Source organism: Prionailurus viverrinus, chromosome B1, assembly GCF_022837055.1.
Source record: "Prionailurus viverrinus isolate Anna chromosome B1, UM_Priviv_1.0, whole genome shotgun sequence".
NCBI classification, from domain to species: Eukaryota; Metazoa; Chordata; class Mammalia; order Carnivora; family Felidae; genus Prionailurus; species Prionailurus viverrinus.
In genome coordinates, this window is record NC_062564.1 from 32,190,534 (window position 1) to 32,203,198 (window position 12,665).

The window sequence follows — 12,665 nt, forward strand, 5'->3', positions numbered from 1 at the left end:
CATTTCCACTCTAGAGTGGTACCCGGGTGGCTCGGTCAGCTGAGCGTCCGACTTGGGCTCAGGTCACGATTTCAACATTTGTGAGTTTGAGCCCTGCTTTCAGCCCTGTGCTGACAGCTCAGAGCCTGGAGCCTGCTTCAGATCGTGTCTTCCTTGTTCTCTGCGCCTCCCCCCTCCCCCACCTCTCAAAGATAAATAATAACCGTTAAAGAACATTTAAACTTTCATCTCCACTCCTGAGCTAGCTTGTGTCCTAGCTTTGTGAAAAAAAAAAAAAAAAATGCTGGCTGCCTAGTAATGAGGAAGTATATGGTAACGGACCTGGGAAAATGTTTCCCCTTCTTCGGAAGTTGCTGTTGTGTGCATTCCCTGTGAAAACCTGCATTCCAGTGATAGACAGCCAGGCACACTTCAAGTGGCCCCATCCTTTCGGCCTAATGATCTTTTTTGGCTGCTACTATTAGTGACTTCGCAGAGTGGGAGGGCCAAGGACCTCTCTGCTTTCTCCCAGCCTGTTATTTCTCCTCTCTTTGAAAGTTTGATCACTCCCCCCTGCCAGGACATGCATTGCCCACTTTGTGTTTCTAGCTTTGTCCTCGATTTGTGTGACTGTCTGTTAAGCATACTTTGGCCTTCCAGATTCCCGCCTTGCCTCAAAATTTCAAACAAGTTATCGACCCCTACCTGGACTCTCCTGCCCCTGGTTTATTCTCCGGGTCAAAACTGAGCCTCGTGCTCGGTCGTAAAACTATATAGTTTCGCGTTTTCAAGCGCACAGATGCGTGCGTTTCTTTGAGACCGTACTCTTCAGCATTAAAGAGGGACCCTTCATTGTAATCATTACCGAATGGATACAGTACTAATGGAACTTAATTGTTTCCACTAGATGGATCTCGGGTGTTTTTGGCAGCCAAAATGAAAATGATTCCAAATACCATCAAAGGGGCTTATAAGCACCCAGCATGCACAGAGTGTTTTGATATACAGTGGAGTGTTAATATCATTATCTCTCCTAATACAACATACGGTTACTTTAATCCTCTCCCGCCTCTGTGATCTTGCAAGATCCGACGGATAGACGGCAAAGAATAAAACATTATATACAAGGAGACAAAGGGAGAATTAGTCCCCATCCTCTGACTGAGATTTTTTTGATTGTTTGAATGTTGGCTTCAAATATGTACCTTTATCAATACTGACTTCTGTATCTTCCACACTAGTTGGAGTTTGTATGCGACATCAAACATACCTTTTCACACATGTTCTTTCCAGATTTTTTTTAACACTTACTTAGCAGTTTATAGAAGGAAGTGAATGATCTCCTCAAGCTGCTTACAAATTAAAAAAAAATCTGTGCTTATTAATTATGCAGGATTAGTCTAATTATAATTCAGCAAATTAATTAGCGACAGAAGGTGTTCTGAAACATTGGAGTACATTTGCATGTTAAATGGAGAGGCTAGTCTGTAATATATGTAAATTTATGCATGGCTTCATAGTTTAATTTAAAAATTTGCAGCTGCATATGGTATGGGAGCAGGTGAAAAGTCAGTTTTAGTTTAATGATGCTAAAAAACATTGGATGGTGTCCTGTCTTACCAAGAGAATGCGCTCATATCTGCTAATCTGCGACTCTGTCATAAGAATATAGCATTACATAGATGCTCAAACTCAAGGTCATTAGTGAGTGGACCCATAGGTGCAGTAAGGATAAAGCTAAAAACTGTGGGGGGAAAGCGGTGATAGGAGGGACCCAAACTCTGAACTTTGCTCGACACTTTATCCAATATTGCGTATTGGGTCGGTCCGCCCAACGTTTCAGGAAAGTAACCTTCCAACCTGTGTAGAAAGGGCTATCTTTTTTGTCCGACCGTTATCTGTGCTGGCAGGTAGAAAAGTTGTCCAACCTTGATTCCCTTTCCAAATATTCACATTTGCACTTCATTTCAATTTCCTGGAGCCGTGGGAAAGTTATTACCAAGTTATGAATTAATGGTAGGGTAGAGAGTTTTACACATTGGCCTCAACCATCTGGCAAAACAGTAAAACCAGCGGACCAGGCAGCAGCAAAGGGCTCTTGGTGTAATTGGTGTTCATTGCTCAGCCTAGCATAGATGAGCTTCACAGGGAGGGCAGAGCCACGGGAGGGGGAGGGGAAGGCTGTCCAAGGGGAGAAGGGGCGCTAAGGAAATAGGATGGACCCATTAAGCTGATGGCTGGCTAATAACTTCATTTCTCTCCTTCATCCGAGTCGTCGTGGGCGTTAGAAAGGGAAAGAGATTTGAATTCCAATTCTGAAGTCTCCCTGAATGATGCTTCCTGAAGTCAGCTGGTACCACGTTCGGTTTCCCTCCGTCTTGTTTCCTCTTATTGATCTAAAGGGAGAGGGAAGGATCCGGCCAAAAAGAGGATGCGGGTTAAAAACAAAGCAAAACAAACACACAAACAAAAAACAAAAGGAAAAGCTGGAACAGCGCGCATTGCCAAGAGCCCTCCAAAGACACTTTCTGAGAACAATTGGAATTACAAACATGCTCTTAGCGTTCTGTTTCACTCCAATTCAAGCCCAAAGAGTTCAATTATTATTTTCATTAATGGTGTCAGATTTTCATCCGAGTGCAAAAAACAAGAACTTCTCCTTGGAGATTCTTTTCCTACGAGCCTCATGTTGCCAAGTAATGGAATTCAGGGGAGTGAGGATGTGTGTCTGACTCCAGAAGGGAAAAAAAAGGCAAAACAACCTCCCGCCACATAACCCCAGGTCCTCAGATACTATAGGGTGTTATTGGTCAGACGTGGAGAATCAAAGTGGCCCCTTGGTTTCGCAGCTCAGCGACTGCTGACAGTCGGTTGTTGGCACGTGAGCTCTGGGAGACCCTCACTTCGGAAGAAATCCCGAAATGGCTCGGAAATGGAGTCTATCAATACAGAGTCAGAATTACACAGTGGGGGAAGTCGCTCCCTTCTGGTCCACTCGGGAGGCAGTGTGTTTGGTAATGAAGGATCCGAAACTGAAGTGCCAAACTGAAGTGCCACTTCCAGGAGCTTGTGATTGGAGTGAACGCCGAATAGAAAATGATCTGATGGGGCCCGCTGCCAGTGAGGAACCGAATTGTTTTGCCTGACCGCAGTTTGCGGAAAACACGGATGAGGACTCTGACCCACGGTCCTCTGCTGTTGCTCTCTTCCTACGATCTGTTGTGATAGATTTAATGGCATTTTTTTTTTTTCTTTTTACGGTATCTTTCCAGGGCATGCCCGGGTGGCTCCGTCAGTTGAGCATCCAACTTTGGTCCGTGAGTTCGAACCCCACATCGGGCTTGCTGTGGTCAGTGCGGAGCCTGCTTCAGATCCTCTGTCCCCCACTCTCTCTTCCCCAACCCTGCTCATTCTCTCTCTCTCTCAAAAATAAACATTAAAAAAATAATAAAATAGGGGTGCCTGGGTGGCTCAGTCAGTTAAGGTCTTGATCTCGCGGTTCATGAGCTCAAGTCTCATGTGGGGCTCTGTGCTATTGGAGCCCGCTTTGAGTTCTGTGTCTCCCTCGCTCTCTGCCCCTCTCCTGCTCACGCTCTCTCTCTCTTTCTTAAAAATAAACATTAAAAAAACTTAAAAAAACAAACAAACAAATGATCTCTCCCTGAAAATTAAGGGAAGATCTTTCAGTAGAGTATATATTAATACTGGAGAGGTAACCAATGCAGAGAGAACCAGATCTGAATTTATGGCAACTCCCTCTGGTATAATTTTGTTTAGAAAATGAGCCATTTTCACATGTGGTGGCGAGGAAGGGGCAATTCAGGGCGAGGCGCCGTAAGTTCGCCTATGGAAAGGTGAGGGCGCTAAGTTACTATGTCCCAGCCCAAACACTTGGCGTGGATAATTAATCCTCGCCACTGGTGCAGGGGGTCGGGTTACAGAGGAAGAAACTGAAGGTCCCTAACTTTTTTTTAAAATAAATACAAAGCAAGCAAAAAATAATAACAGTAATTGCAGAAGCCTTGATGTCGTGTGGCAGTGACTTGGTGGGGACACCCCAGTGAGCTGCCACATGTAAGACCGAAATTATCTGCGGCCAAAGAAATGAACTTGCTGGTCTATTAAAAAATCTCCAATGTAGGAGAGCCTCCTCGGTCCCTTGGGTAATGCTTTCAAAATTTAGCTTGGTGACTTGACTCTCAAAAAATGTTTTCCAAGATTTAATTCAACTGCTCATGTTGCACATTCGACTCCCAGCCTTTTCTGTCTCCATAGTCTTTTATTTTTTTAAGCTGATTTATTTGTTTAAGAGAGACAGAGAGAGCATGAGTGGGGGAGGGGCAGAGAATGACGGAGAGAGAGAATCCCAAGCAGGCTCCAACGTTGCCAGCACAGGGCCCGACGCATGCGGGGCTCGAACTCACGAAACGGTGAGATCGTGACCTGAGCTGAAACAAAGAGTTGGATGCTTACCTGACTGAGCCACCCTGGTGCCCCTTCCCTCTACAGTCTTGATGGACAAACGACCCCTAATCTTCATCATCCACTCAAGCAGTATTTTGTGTTCTTTTTCTAGAAGGCTGTAACTCTTTGGGTCATGTCATGTTTGGACCATGTGGGTTCTTGGGATGTCTTGTTTTTGGATACCTGATAGACTTTTGTCTGCTTGTCTTGTTTTGTGACATGAAGAATGACTTTACTCTCATTTCCATGGAATAAGGTGAAGGATGTCACATGATCCCCCCCATAGATCAGTGAGGCCCTAGTCCCTGAAGCAAAGAGCCACTTGGCTGTACGTCCTACCTTTTTCTTCAAAAGAAGCACGGCCAAGGTCGCCTGGGTGGTTCAGTCGGTTGAGTGTCCCACTTCGGCTCAGGTCGTCATCTCGTGGTTCGTGGGTTCGAGCCCTGCATCGGGCTCTGTGCTGCTGGCTCGGAGCCTGGAGCCTGCTTGGGATTCTCTCTCTCTCTTTCTCTCTCTCTCTGCTCCTCCTTCACTTGCACTCTTTCTCTCTTTCTCAAAAATAAATATACATTGAAAACATTAAAGACAACAAGAAAAAAAGCACAGCCAACCTCCCACCAGAGCCATGTTTTTCTAAGAGTCAGACGAAGCAGAGTTCCTCTCCTAGCTCTTCTACTTATTAGCTGTTTGACCTTGGACAAGTCATCTCACCTGTGTGAGTGTTGTTCCTCTCCCCTGTAAAACGGAGATGTTAATTCTCCTACTGTCAGAGGTGGGTGGGTTAAATACAATCACACGTGGCACATAATATGAGGTCGATGAATGTGGGTTATTTATTTATTGTTATTACAATCATCTCCGTAATTAGTCTTTCAACCATGGGGAGTGAGAGGGGTTGAGTGTAGTTGTAAGTAAGACAATGTGGTGCTTCCAGATTTTCCGTAAACTTACATTTTTCGGATCTGAAATGACCTCTCACCGAAGCAGTCTAAGTGGATAAACCTTAATGGTAATAAAACTCTTCCATAGGGATGCCTGTGGAGATTAAAGGTTCTGTCTGCTCTGTTCATGTATTTATATTTACATTTTAAGGGACTGTTTAAATAAATAGATCACCTAGAAAATCAGCTTAGAGAAAGGAGTATTTGATTTAAGCCTAAAGATCCCAGTCAGTCAACATTTTTCAGTTATCTCCCCTTTCCATGGATCTTCTTGAACCTTTGTTTTGGCTGTCATCTTACCAAGCAGATGTCAAGTTCCAACCATTCCCAGATGCCCCATTGTCAAGTTTTTAAGACATAGCAAGAGCCAATGGAGTTTGACCACCCCCCCCCCCCCTCCAGAGTCTCTTAATTTTTGTGGACTTGAATGAGACCCTTCACAAGGCCCTTAAAGCTTCAGGGCCCTTTCTTCCTTGGGCTGATACCTAAACAATCAATAGATTTATCAAGGGCAATGTCATCTTTGAGCCAAGCATGGGGCCCACTGCTGCCCTTCATCTCACTTTGGCCGCCAGGATTTGGATTCTGTTGTAGGCTTTTGGGAGAGGAAAATGCGTGCTTTCTGTTGTCAGAAGGTTCAAAGAGGATGTTACAGTTAAGACCTAGATTAAAGCTGGAGCATTATCATCATGTTTTTTACTGGTCTCAAGTGGAAACCCAGCACTTAGGGGGTTTCCTACCTTGTAAAGCAGAGGGAGCTGCCATGTTGGACGTTCTGAGTGAGAAAATGGCCCCCGCAGGTGTGTCCATCCAGCTCGGCCCCTCATCCTGCCTAGTCCCCCGAGGATCCAAGCGTGACAGGGCCCTGGGACAAGAGAGGCAACTGCTCATTTCTTTCAAATATGACTGGATGATCCGGCCTCTCCCTACATCTGATAGTTCTCAGAAGTGGTAGGAGTGCCTTAAAGGACAGGAGTTAACCTTCTTTTCAGAAGCACCCACAAGCAGTGGGAGCCAATTGTATTTTAATTTATTGGACTCTAGAAAAGGCGATTTAGTAGTTAATCCAGATAACATGTGTCTTCCTCGAAAATCATTGGACTTCGGCCTTGAAACACCTACACGGTTTGTGAGGCATATCCAGTCTACATATGGCTCAGGCTTCGGTGAGCCAGCCTGCTTATGTGGCCACCGTGGCAGAGAGAGAGAGAGAGAACCAGAGAGAGTGCCCCTTGCTCTTGGCTTTTGGAGAGGGTGGGGGTATTCTCATCTTTGTGGTGTGGAACATGTGATCATGGTACTGCAGAAATTATTTCCAGCATAGGCAGAATTAGATATGTTTTTTTAAGGGAAAAGGTTTCAAAGTGAAAGGTATTTTACACATTATTTTGTATAGGGTAAGGTTTTACCTGATGGTGGCTGTTACTGGTGCTAGTTCACATTCTTTTTTTTTTTTTTTAATTTTTTTTTTTTTTAACATTTATTTATTTTTGAGACAGAGAGAGACAGAGCATGAACAGGGGAGGGGCGGAGAGAGAGGGAGACACAGAATCCGAAACAGGCTCCAGACTCTGAGCTGTCAGCCCAGAGCCCGACGCGGGGCTCGAACTCACGGACCGCGAGATCGTGACCTGGGCCGAAGTCGGACGCCCAACCGACTGAGCCACCCAGGCGCCCCTAGTTCACATTCTTTTGATACGCATCCCTGTCTCATCTTTTCCTTGCAGACGTTCATGTCTTCCCACAGTGCTCTCCGCAACACTTTTCGTATTGCAATTTTTTTAGAAGGCGCTAGATCTCGGATTTCAAATGGGAGGTGAATTGAATGACCTCTACCACAAATCCGGACAGAATTCTGCTGGGTTTCGTACTAGTCGGATCGTTGGTTATAATTCTGGAATCTGGCGTGAATACTGAGTAATTGCCCTTCCTTGGATTTAGAGACACGTCCTGCCCCGCCCCACTTCTCCCACCCTCCAGGCCGTCACTCAGCGCCCTATTTCTGCAACCGGTTTTAAACTCAGGTTCCTTTTGGGAAGGGCTCAGGACACTTCTAGACCCACCCTTCTAGAACTTTCATTCTACTCTTAACAGTGATGCGTGTTCCAGTATTCCAGATTGGGAGAAGAAGAGTTCTGGGGTACTAGGAGATCCCGTGAGATCGTAGACCCATATTCAGGGGTCTCCAGACGCCTCTCACAATCTGAAGAAGTATATTTTGAAGAGGTTGATTGTGTGCTCCATGAGGGCAAAGATTTTGTCCATCTTATTTGCCATGGTGCTTGAACTTCTGTGGAATTTACTATATACTTTGCAGTCGATCAGATAGGTAAATACATGACTTTCATTAGTAGGCATTGACTTCCATGCAACTATCTTGGACCTAATGTTTCCCTCTTGCGATGCTATAGCTCTCTCACCAAGAAACCAGAATCCTTCACGTGGTTCTCTTTCTTTCCTCCCCCCTCCCCTTACCTCCCTCCGTCCCTCTCTCCCTCCCTCCTTCCCTTTTCCTTCCTTCCTCCCTCCTTCCCTCTTCCTTCCTTCCTGAGCATTTTCTGTTTTAAAACAGCTGTTTTGAGATATAACTGACACACTATAAAGTTCACCCATTTAATGTGTACAGCGCCATGCCTTCTAATCTGTTCACAGAGCTGTGCAATCATTGCCCTAATCTAATTGGTTCAGGAAACATAGAACGCCAGATGGAGCTTGCTGCGAGAAAGACCCAGGTTCAAATCCTTGTTTCTGCCACGGACAAGCTGTGTGATCTTGGGCAAGTGTCTGAAAAATCTGGTGCCTTTGTTTTTCGTGGCTGCGAGACGATTCATCAGTCATAAAGTTGTTGCAAGAAAAAAATGACACGCCGTATATGAAGCACCTAGCTCAGGGTATAGCACAGAGGAGACAAACTTCCTTTCTGTCCCTTCTGTGATCCCGACACCCTTCAGCCACTGGTCCAACCCAGAATGGTGAGCAGGGACAGAGGTGGCTTTGACCTGTGATGTTCCTGAGCCACCTCCTCCTGCCTCAGAAGCATCCAGAAGGGGTCTTGAGAGAATGGACACTCAGCAGTTTGCCTGCCAAGCCCCAGGGTACCACCTGCTCTGACCAAGGCATCACCTAAGATGCCTCACTTTCCATCCATCAGCTGTCCTGCCTTATTTAGTTATTTAGTTAGTTATTTTTCCAGAATCTCAGATCAGTGGGTTTGCCCTATCTCTAGAAAACCCTGCAAACATCCCACTTGGACTTTAGTAAATCGGGGTCTTTTTGTCTTCAGTGCTTTCTACTATCAGTGCAGCCATTTCTGGAGGGCTCTCAGCTCTACACGCTTGACTTTGTGATCATAGAATGTTAATGTTGCCTCAGCCCTGGAGATCATCCAGTTAAACCCAGCGGAAGAAACTGAGGCCCAGGGAAGTGAGGTAACCTGGTTGCATAGCTGGTTGGTAGCAGGTCAAGACTAGAATCCTGGCAGCATTTAATATATATTTGTGGAGTGCGGGAATGCCTTTTGGTACCTTAGGTTGCCTCAGCGGACCTAGGAACCAGGTTGAAAGCTGATGGCTCGAGAGTTCCCATTCTGATCCCACCTCCCCGCGTCTATAAAACAAGGACAGTCCTGCAGTTGTTAGAGTTCGCTCCTCAGGAATGAGATCAGAAGCCTTGCAAAGTGTACTATATGCTGAGTGGCTATAATATTTATGGAGTCAACGCTGTTTGGAGAAAGTGGAAATAACAACATCCATCCTGATGAGAATCTGCACATTTGGTCCGAATCTTGTAATTCATTTTGGTTTCCCGTTTCTGAGTGCAGAGTGCTGACATTTTCCAGGCAGCTGTGGCTTCGGAGGGATCCAGACCCAGGGGATTTGTTCCCTGCCTGTGGCTAATGGATGGTATAGTTAGTAAAGGGTTCTCTAGCAAGCCCCTGAGCACGGTGGGTGGAGGGGGTGTGGGCGAGGGAGGTGGAAGACAGCAGGAAGAGGAAGAGAAAAAATTGGAGACATCAGTAAACCCCAGAATTCCTTTACATTAATTTTTAGGTTCACATATAAAATATCCAGGCCATAGTTTCTGGAGCTAGCCATTTAGAAGTCGCTGTGCCTTCCTTTAGAAAGTACTGTACAACGTAAGAGAATTTTCTCTCTCTCCCTCCCCGCTTGGCTTACCCCCGCCTCCCCCCCCCCCCCCGCCTCCCCCCCCCCGCCTCCCCCCCCCGCCTCCCCCCCCCCGCCTCCCCCCCCCGCCTCCCCCCCCCGCCTCCTCCCCCCCCCCGCCTCCCCCCCCCCCGCCTCCTCCCCCCCCCCCGCCTCCTCCCCCCCCCCCCCCCCCCCCCCCGCCACCACTCCCTTCTCCTTTGTGAACAGAGGGTTATATCCCTACTGTGCAGGGAGCTGTCTAGGTTACAAACTCCAATCCCAGGCCAGCAAAAGAGTCAAAACTTTCCATCCAAAGAACTCCTAATTGAAAATGAATCGAGCCTTTCGGCAGGCCCCTCGTTTCCCCCAATCAATTTGATTTCTTGTAAGCATTTATTTTTTTTGCACTTTTCCACCTACCACACCGTGCGCGTAATAATGCCTTCGCGAACATTAATGTCTTCACCAGATACGTTTCAGGGAGAGGGTAGGGCAGGTAAGGGAAAGTCTAACACACAGAGAGTGCATTATAAGGAGCTCCGCTGAAGCAAAACTTTCCAAACATCAAGGACTTGGTAAGAAAAGGCACTTGATTTGGTTTGAGGAGGGGAAAAGGTGTAAATCACCCATGGGGGGTGGGGGGGGGGGGGGGAGAGGGCCATTGTTTGCAAGGGGACTCCTGTGAGAAAAAGCAAGTTTTAAAGGATCTCCGTGAGTCGTGAGTGGCAGTAGCTGCCTCTGCAGAGAATGTACAAACGGAGCGACATTTCCCCTCACAAAAATCAAATGTTTGAATTCTGCTCGGTCTCCGAGTGCTACGGGCAGGCATTTCGCTGCATTTTAGGGAGCAAAGGCAGGTGGTGAATTTGGACACTGCGGAAAGCAGTGAGGGGCAAAAGAAAAAAAAATAAAAAAGCAGTGCGGGGCATCTTCTCTGCCCTGTCATTCCAGAGGTACCTCGGCTGGAGACCCTGGGTGGCTGCATGGCACCGGAAGTAATACCCACCCCCGCCCCCGCCCCACCCCCCACGCCCCACTCCCACCCCCGCCCCAGCAAAGATTAAAAGAGAGAAGTGAAAAGCAGATGTCGTAACGGAACGAAAAAAAATTTAGCTGTTATTTCCAAATTCACACCCCACCTTATTCATAGATAGGGGTCAGGAGCACTTGGCCAAATATTTTTAGGGAATCTGGAGTAAAAGAGACTCCAACACGGAAAACACTGCGCAGAATACAGTTCCCACTCTCTCCTCCTTTATCGTGTACTGCTTATCTTTCCATCAGGGCTATTATTATTATTTTTTTCTTTAAGTGCTACATACAATTAACCGGAGCGTGCTCTAATTCTTTTGTGTGATTCTTTAAAAAAAAAAAAATGAAAATAAACAGAAGGTCACCCTGAGAGCATCTCACCAGCCGTTGCTTTAAAATAGAATTTTTGGAAGCATTGTTGATTTCCACTTATTTTTGTTGGTAAATCCTGGGGAAAAAATGTATATCTTTTCCTTTAAAGTTCTAATTCAAGGCATGGATGTGAGAGTTCTGGAGGGACTTTGGGACTGCGGTAAAATTTCGTTGTCATAGTAACAGAAAGGGAAATAGGCCTAGCTCACCTGGGACTTTAACACTGCAAAAGCTGGATTTTTTTTTTTTTTTTTTTTTAAGGAAAAGGACTCTGCAAGTGAAATAAATGAGAAACTTATTGTGTTTTGCAACAAAATCCAAAACATGAAATAGGTAAATGGCTGAAAAGACCACCTCTGCCATTTTTGTTGTTGTTGTTGTTCCATGTCCTTGTCTGATTAAAGGTTCCCAATTTTAAACCTGCACAAATAGTTTATTTCAGAGGCTGTGGGCTCTAAAATATGCCTTATGAATGATAACCTCAGACCATTATGCTGCGCCTTTGTATTTTTCGGGATAATCTACAGATGGTCTGAGAGGACATTCACACTTGTTATTAATCATAAAAACCCCAGTGTATTCCTGCACAGACCGATCTGCCTTTGGATGGCAACATACCGTTTTCTGATTTTTATATACATTGGTTAAAAATATCAGGGGCCCTTTTGTGGGTGAGGGGATACGTGTGAGGTGTGCGAGCGTGAAGGTGTGTGTGGCCCGCGGAAAGCCACATGCGTGAGGAACCCTAGGATTCTGGGTGAAGTCATGCCATTTTTTCTTACCCCGGAGCAAGACATTTTTGCGAGGCAGGAGTCAGTGCTGCCTTGGAATTCTTATTTTTGGGAGACAGAGTGCCCTTGCAACTCGGGGTGGGGGTGGCGGGGGTGGGGGGGGGCGGGTATACAACCAGGAGCCCAGCTTGGGAGCCACCTCACAATCCTCAACGGGTGATGGAGCTGGCGTGTGATTGCAAACATCCAAATTTGCAAATTGCAGTGGGTTGGGGCAGGGTGTTCCTTCCCAGGCGGCTGGCTGAAATTCCCCAGACTTTGAAACACAATCGCTTTCCAATCAAATCTAATATAATGCAGATCTATTTTCTCTTAAAAACTGTTTACTCCGGAGTGTAACACGTTGCTTTCTCTTCGCAGATTCTTTCTCAAATTTTTCCTCAAGTGCAATCAGAATTGTTTGAAAACAGCAGGAAACCCGAGGGACATGAGAAGGTTTCAGGTAAGGGGCCTGCGGTTCTTTCCTGTTAAATAAGTCATCCTGTTTTCCCAGTCTTTAGCACTTGCTTCTTTTTTTTTTTTTTTTTCTGCCTTAGAAAACATTATTCACGGATGCTGCTAACAATAAAGATAACTCTAAATGATAACCCTCATCCCATAGCATTGAGGGTTTCTTCATTTTGTAGTGCTTAGGCCCTCGGCCTCTATTGCCAAGGCCCCAGGGGAGGGGCACCAACCCGTGCTGGAGATTTGATTTTAAGCCCTCAGGCTGCCCTTCGCACACACAGCTGCCCACAGCAGGAACCGTGTTCTTGATACTCCGCCACCTTGGGATTTTTCAAAGCAGCTTCTCTGTGCTTTCTGCAAGCAACAGCCTCTTCCTTTCCTTTCCCACCGATTAACTATTCAGTGGTCTCTCTCGGAGCCTTTGGGAAAGCAGCAGCCCAAACAGCCGTGGTCACTTTAAGATCGCAGCACGGCAACAAGACCCACGGGGCAGT

General features: G+C 46.2%; 1 protein-coding gene across 1 annotated transcript in view; it reads left to right on the forward strand.

The window, feature by feature from the left end:
• EBF2 (EBF transcription factor 2) overlaps window positions 1-12,665 on the forward strand; it is a 195,860-nt gene that overhangs the window by 124,477 nt on the left and 58,718 nt on the right. Inside the window, exon 7 of the mRNA XM_047857489.1 lies at window positions 12,085-12,166. Coding sequence (XP_047713445.1) covers window positions 12,085-12,166 — 82 coding nt within the window. The remainder of the gene's footprint in view (window positions 1-12,084; window positions 12,167-12,665) is intronic.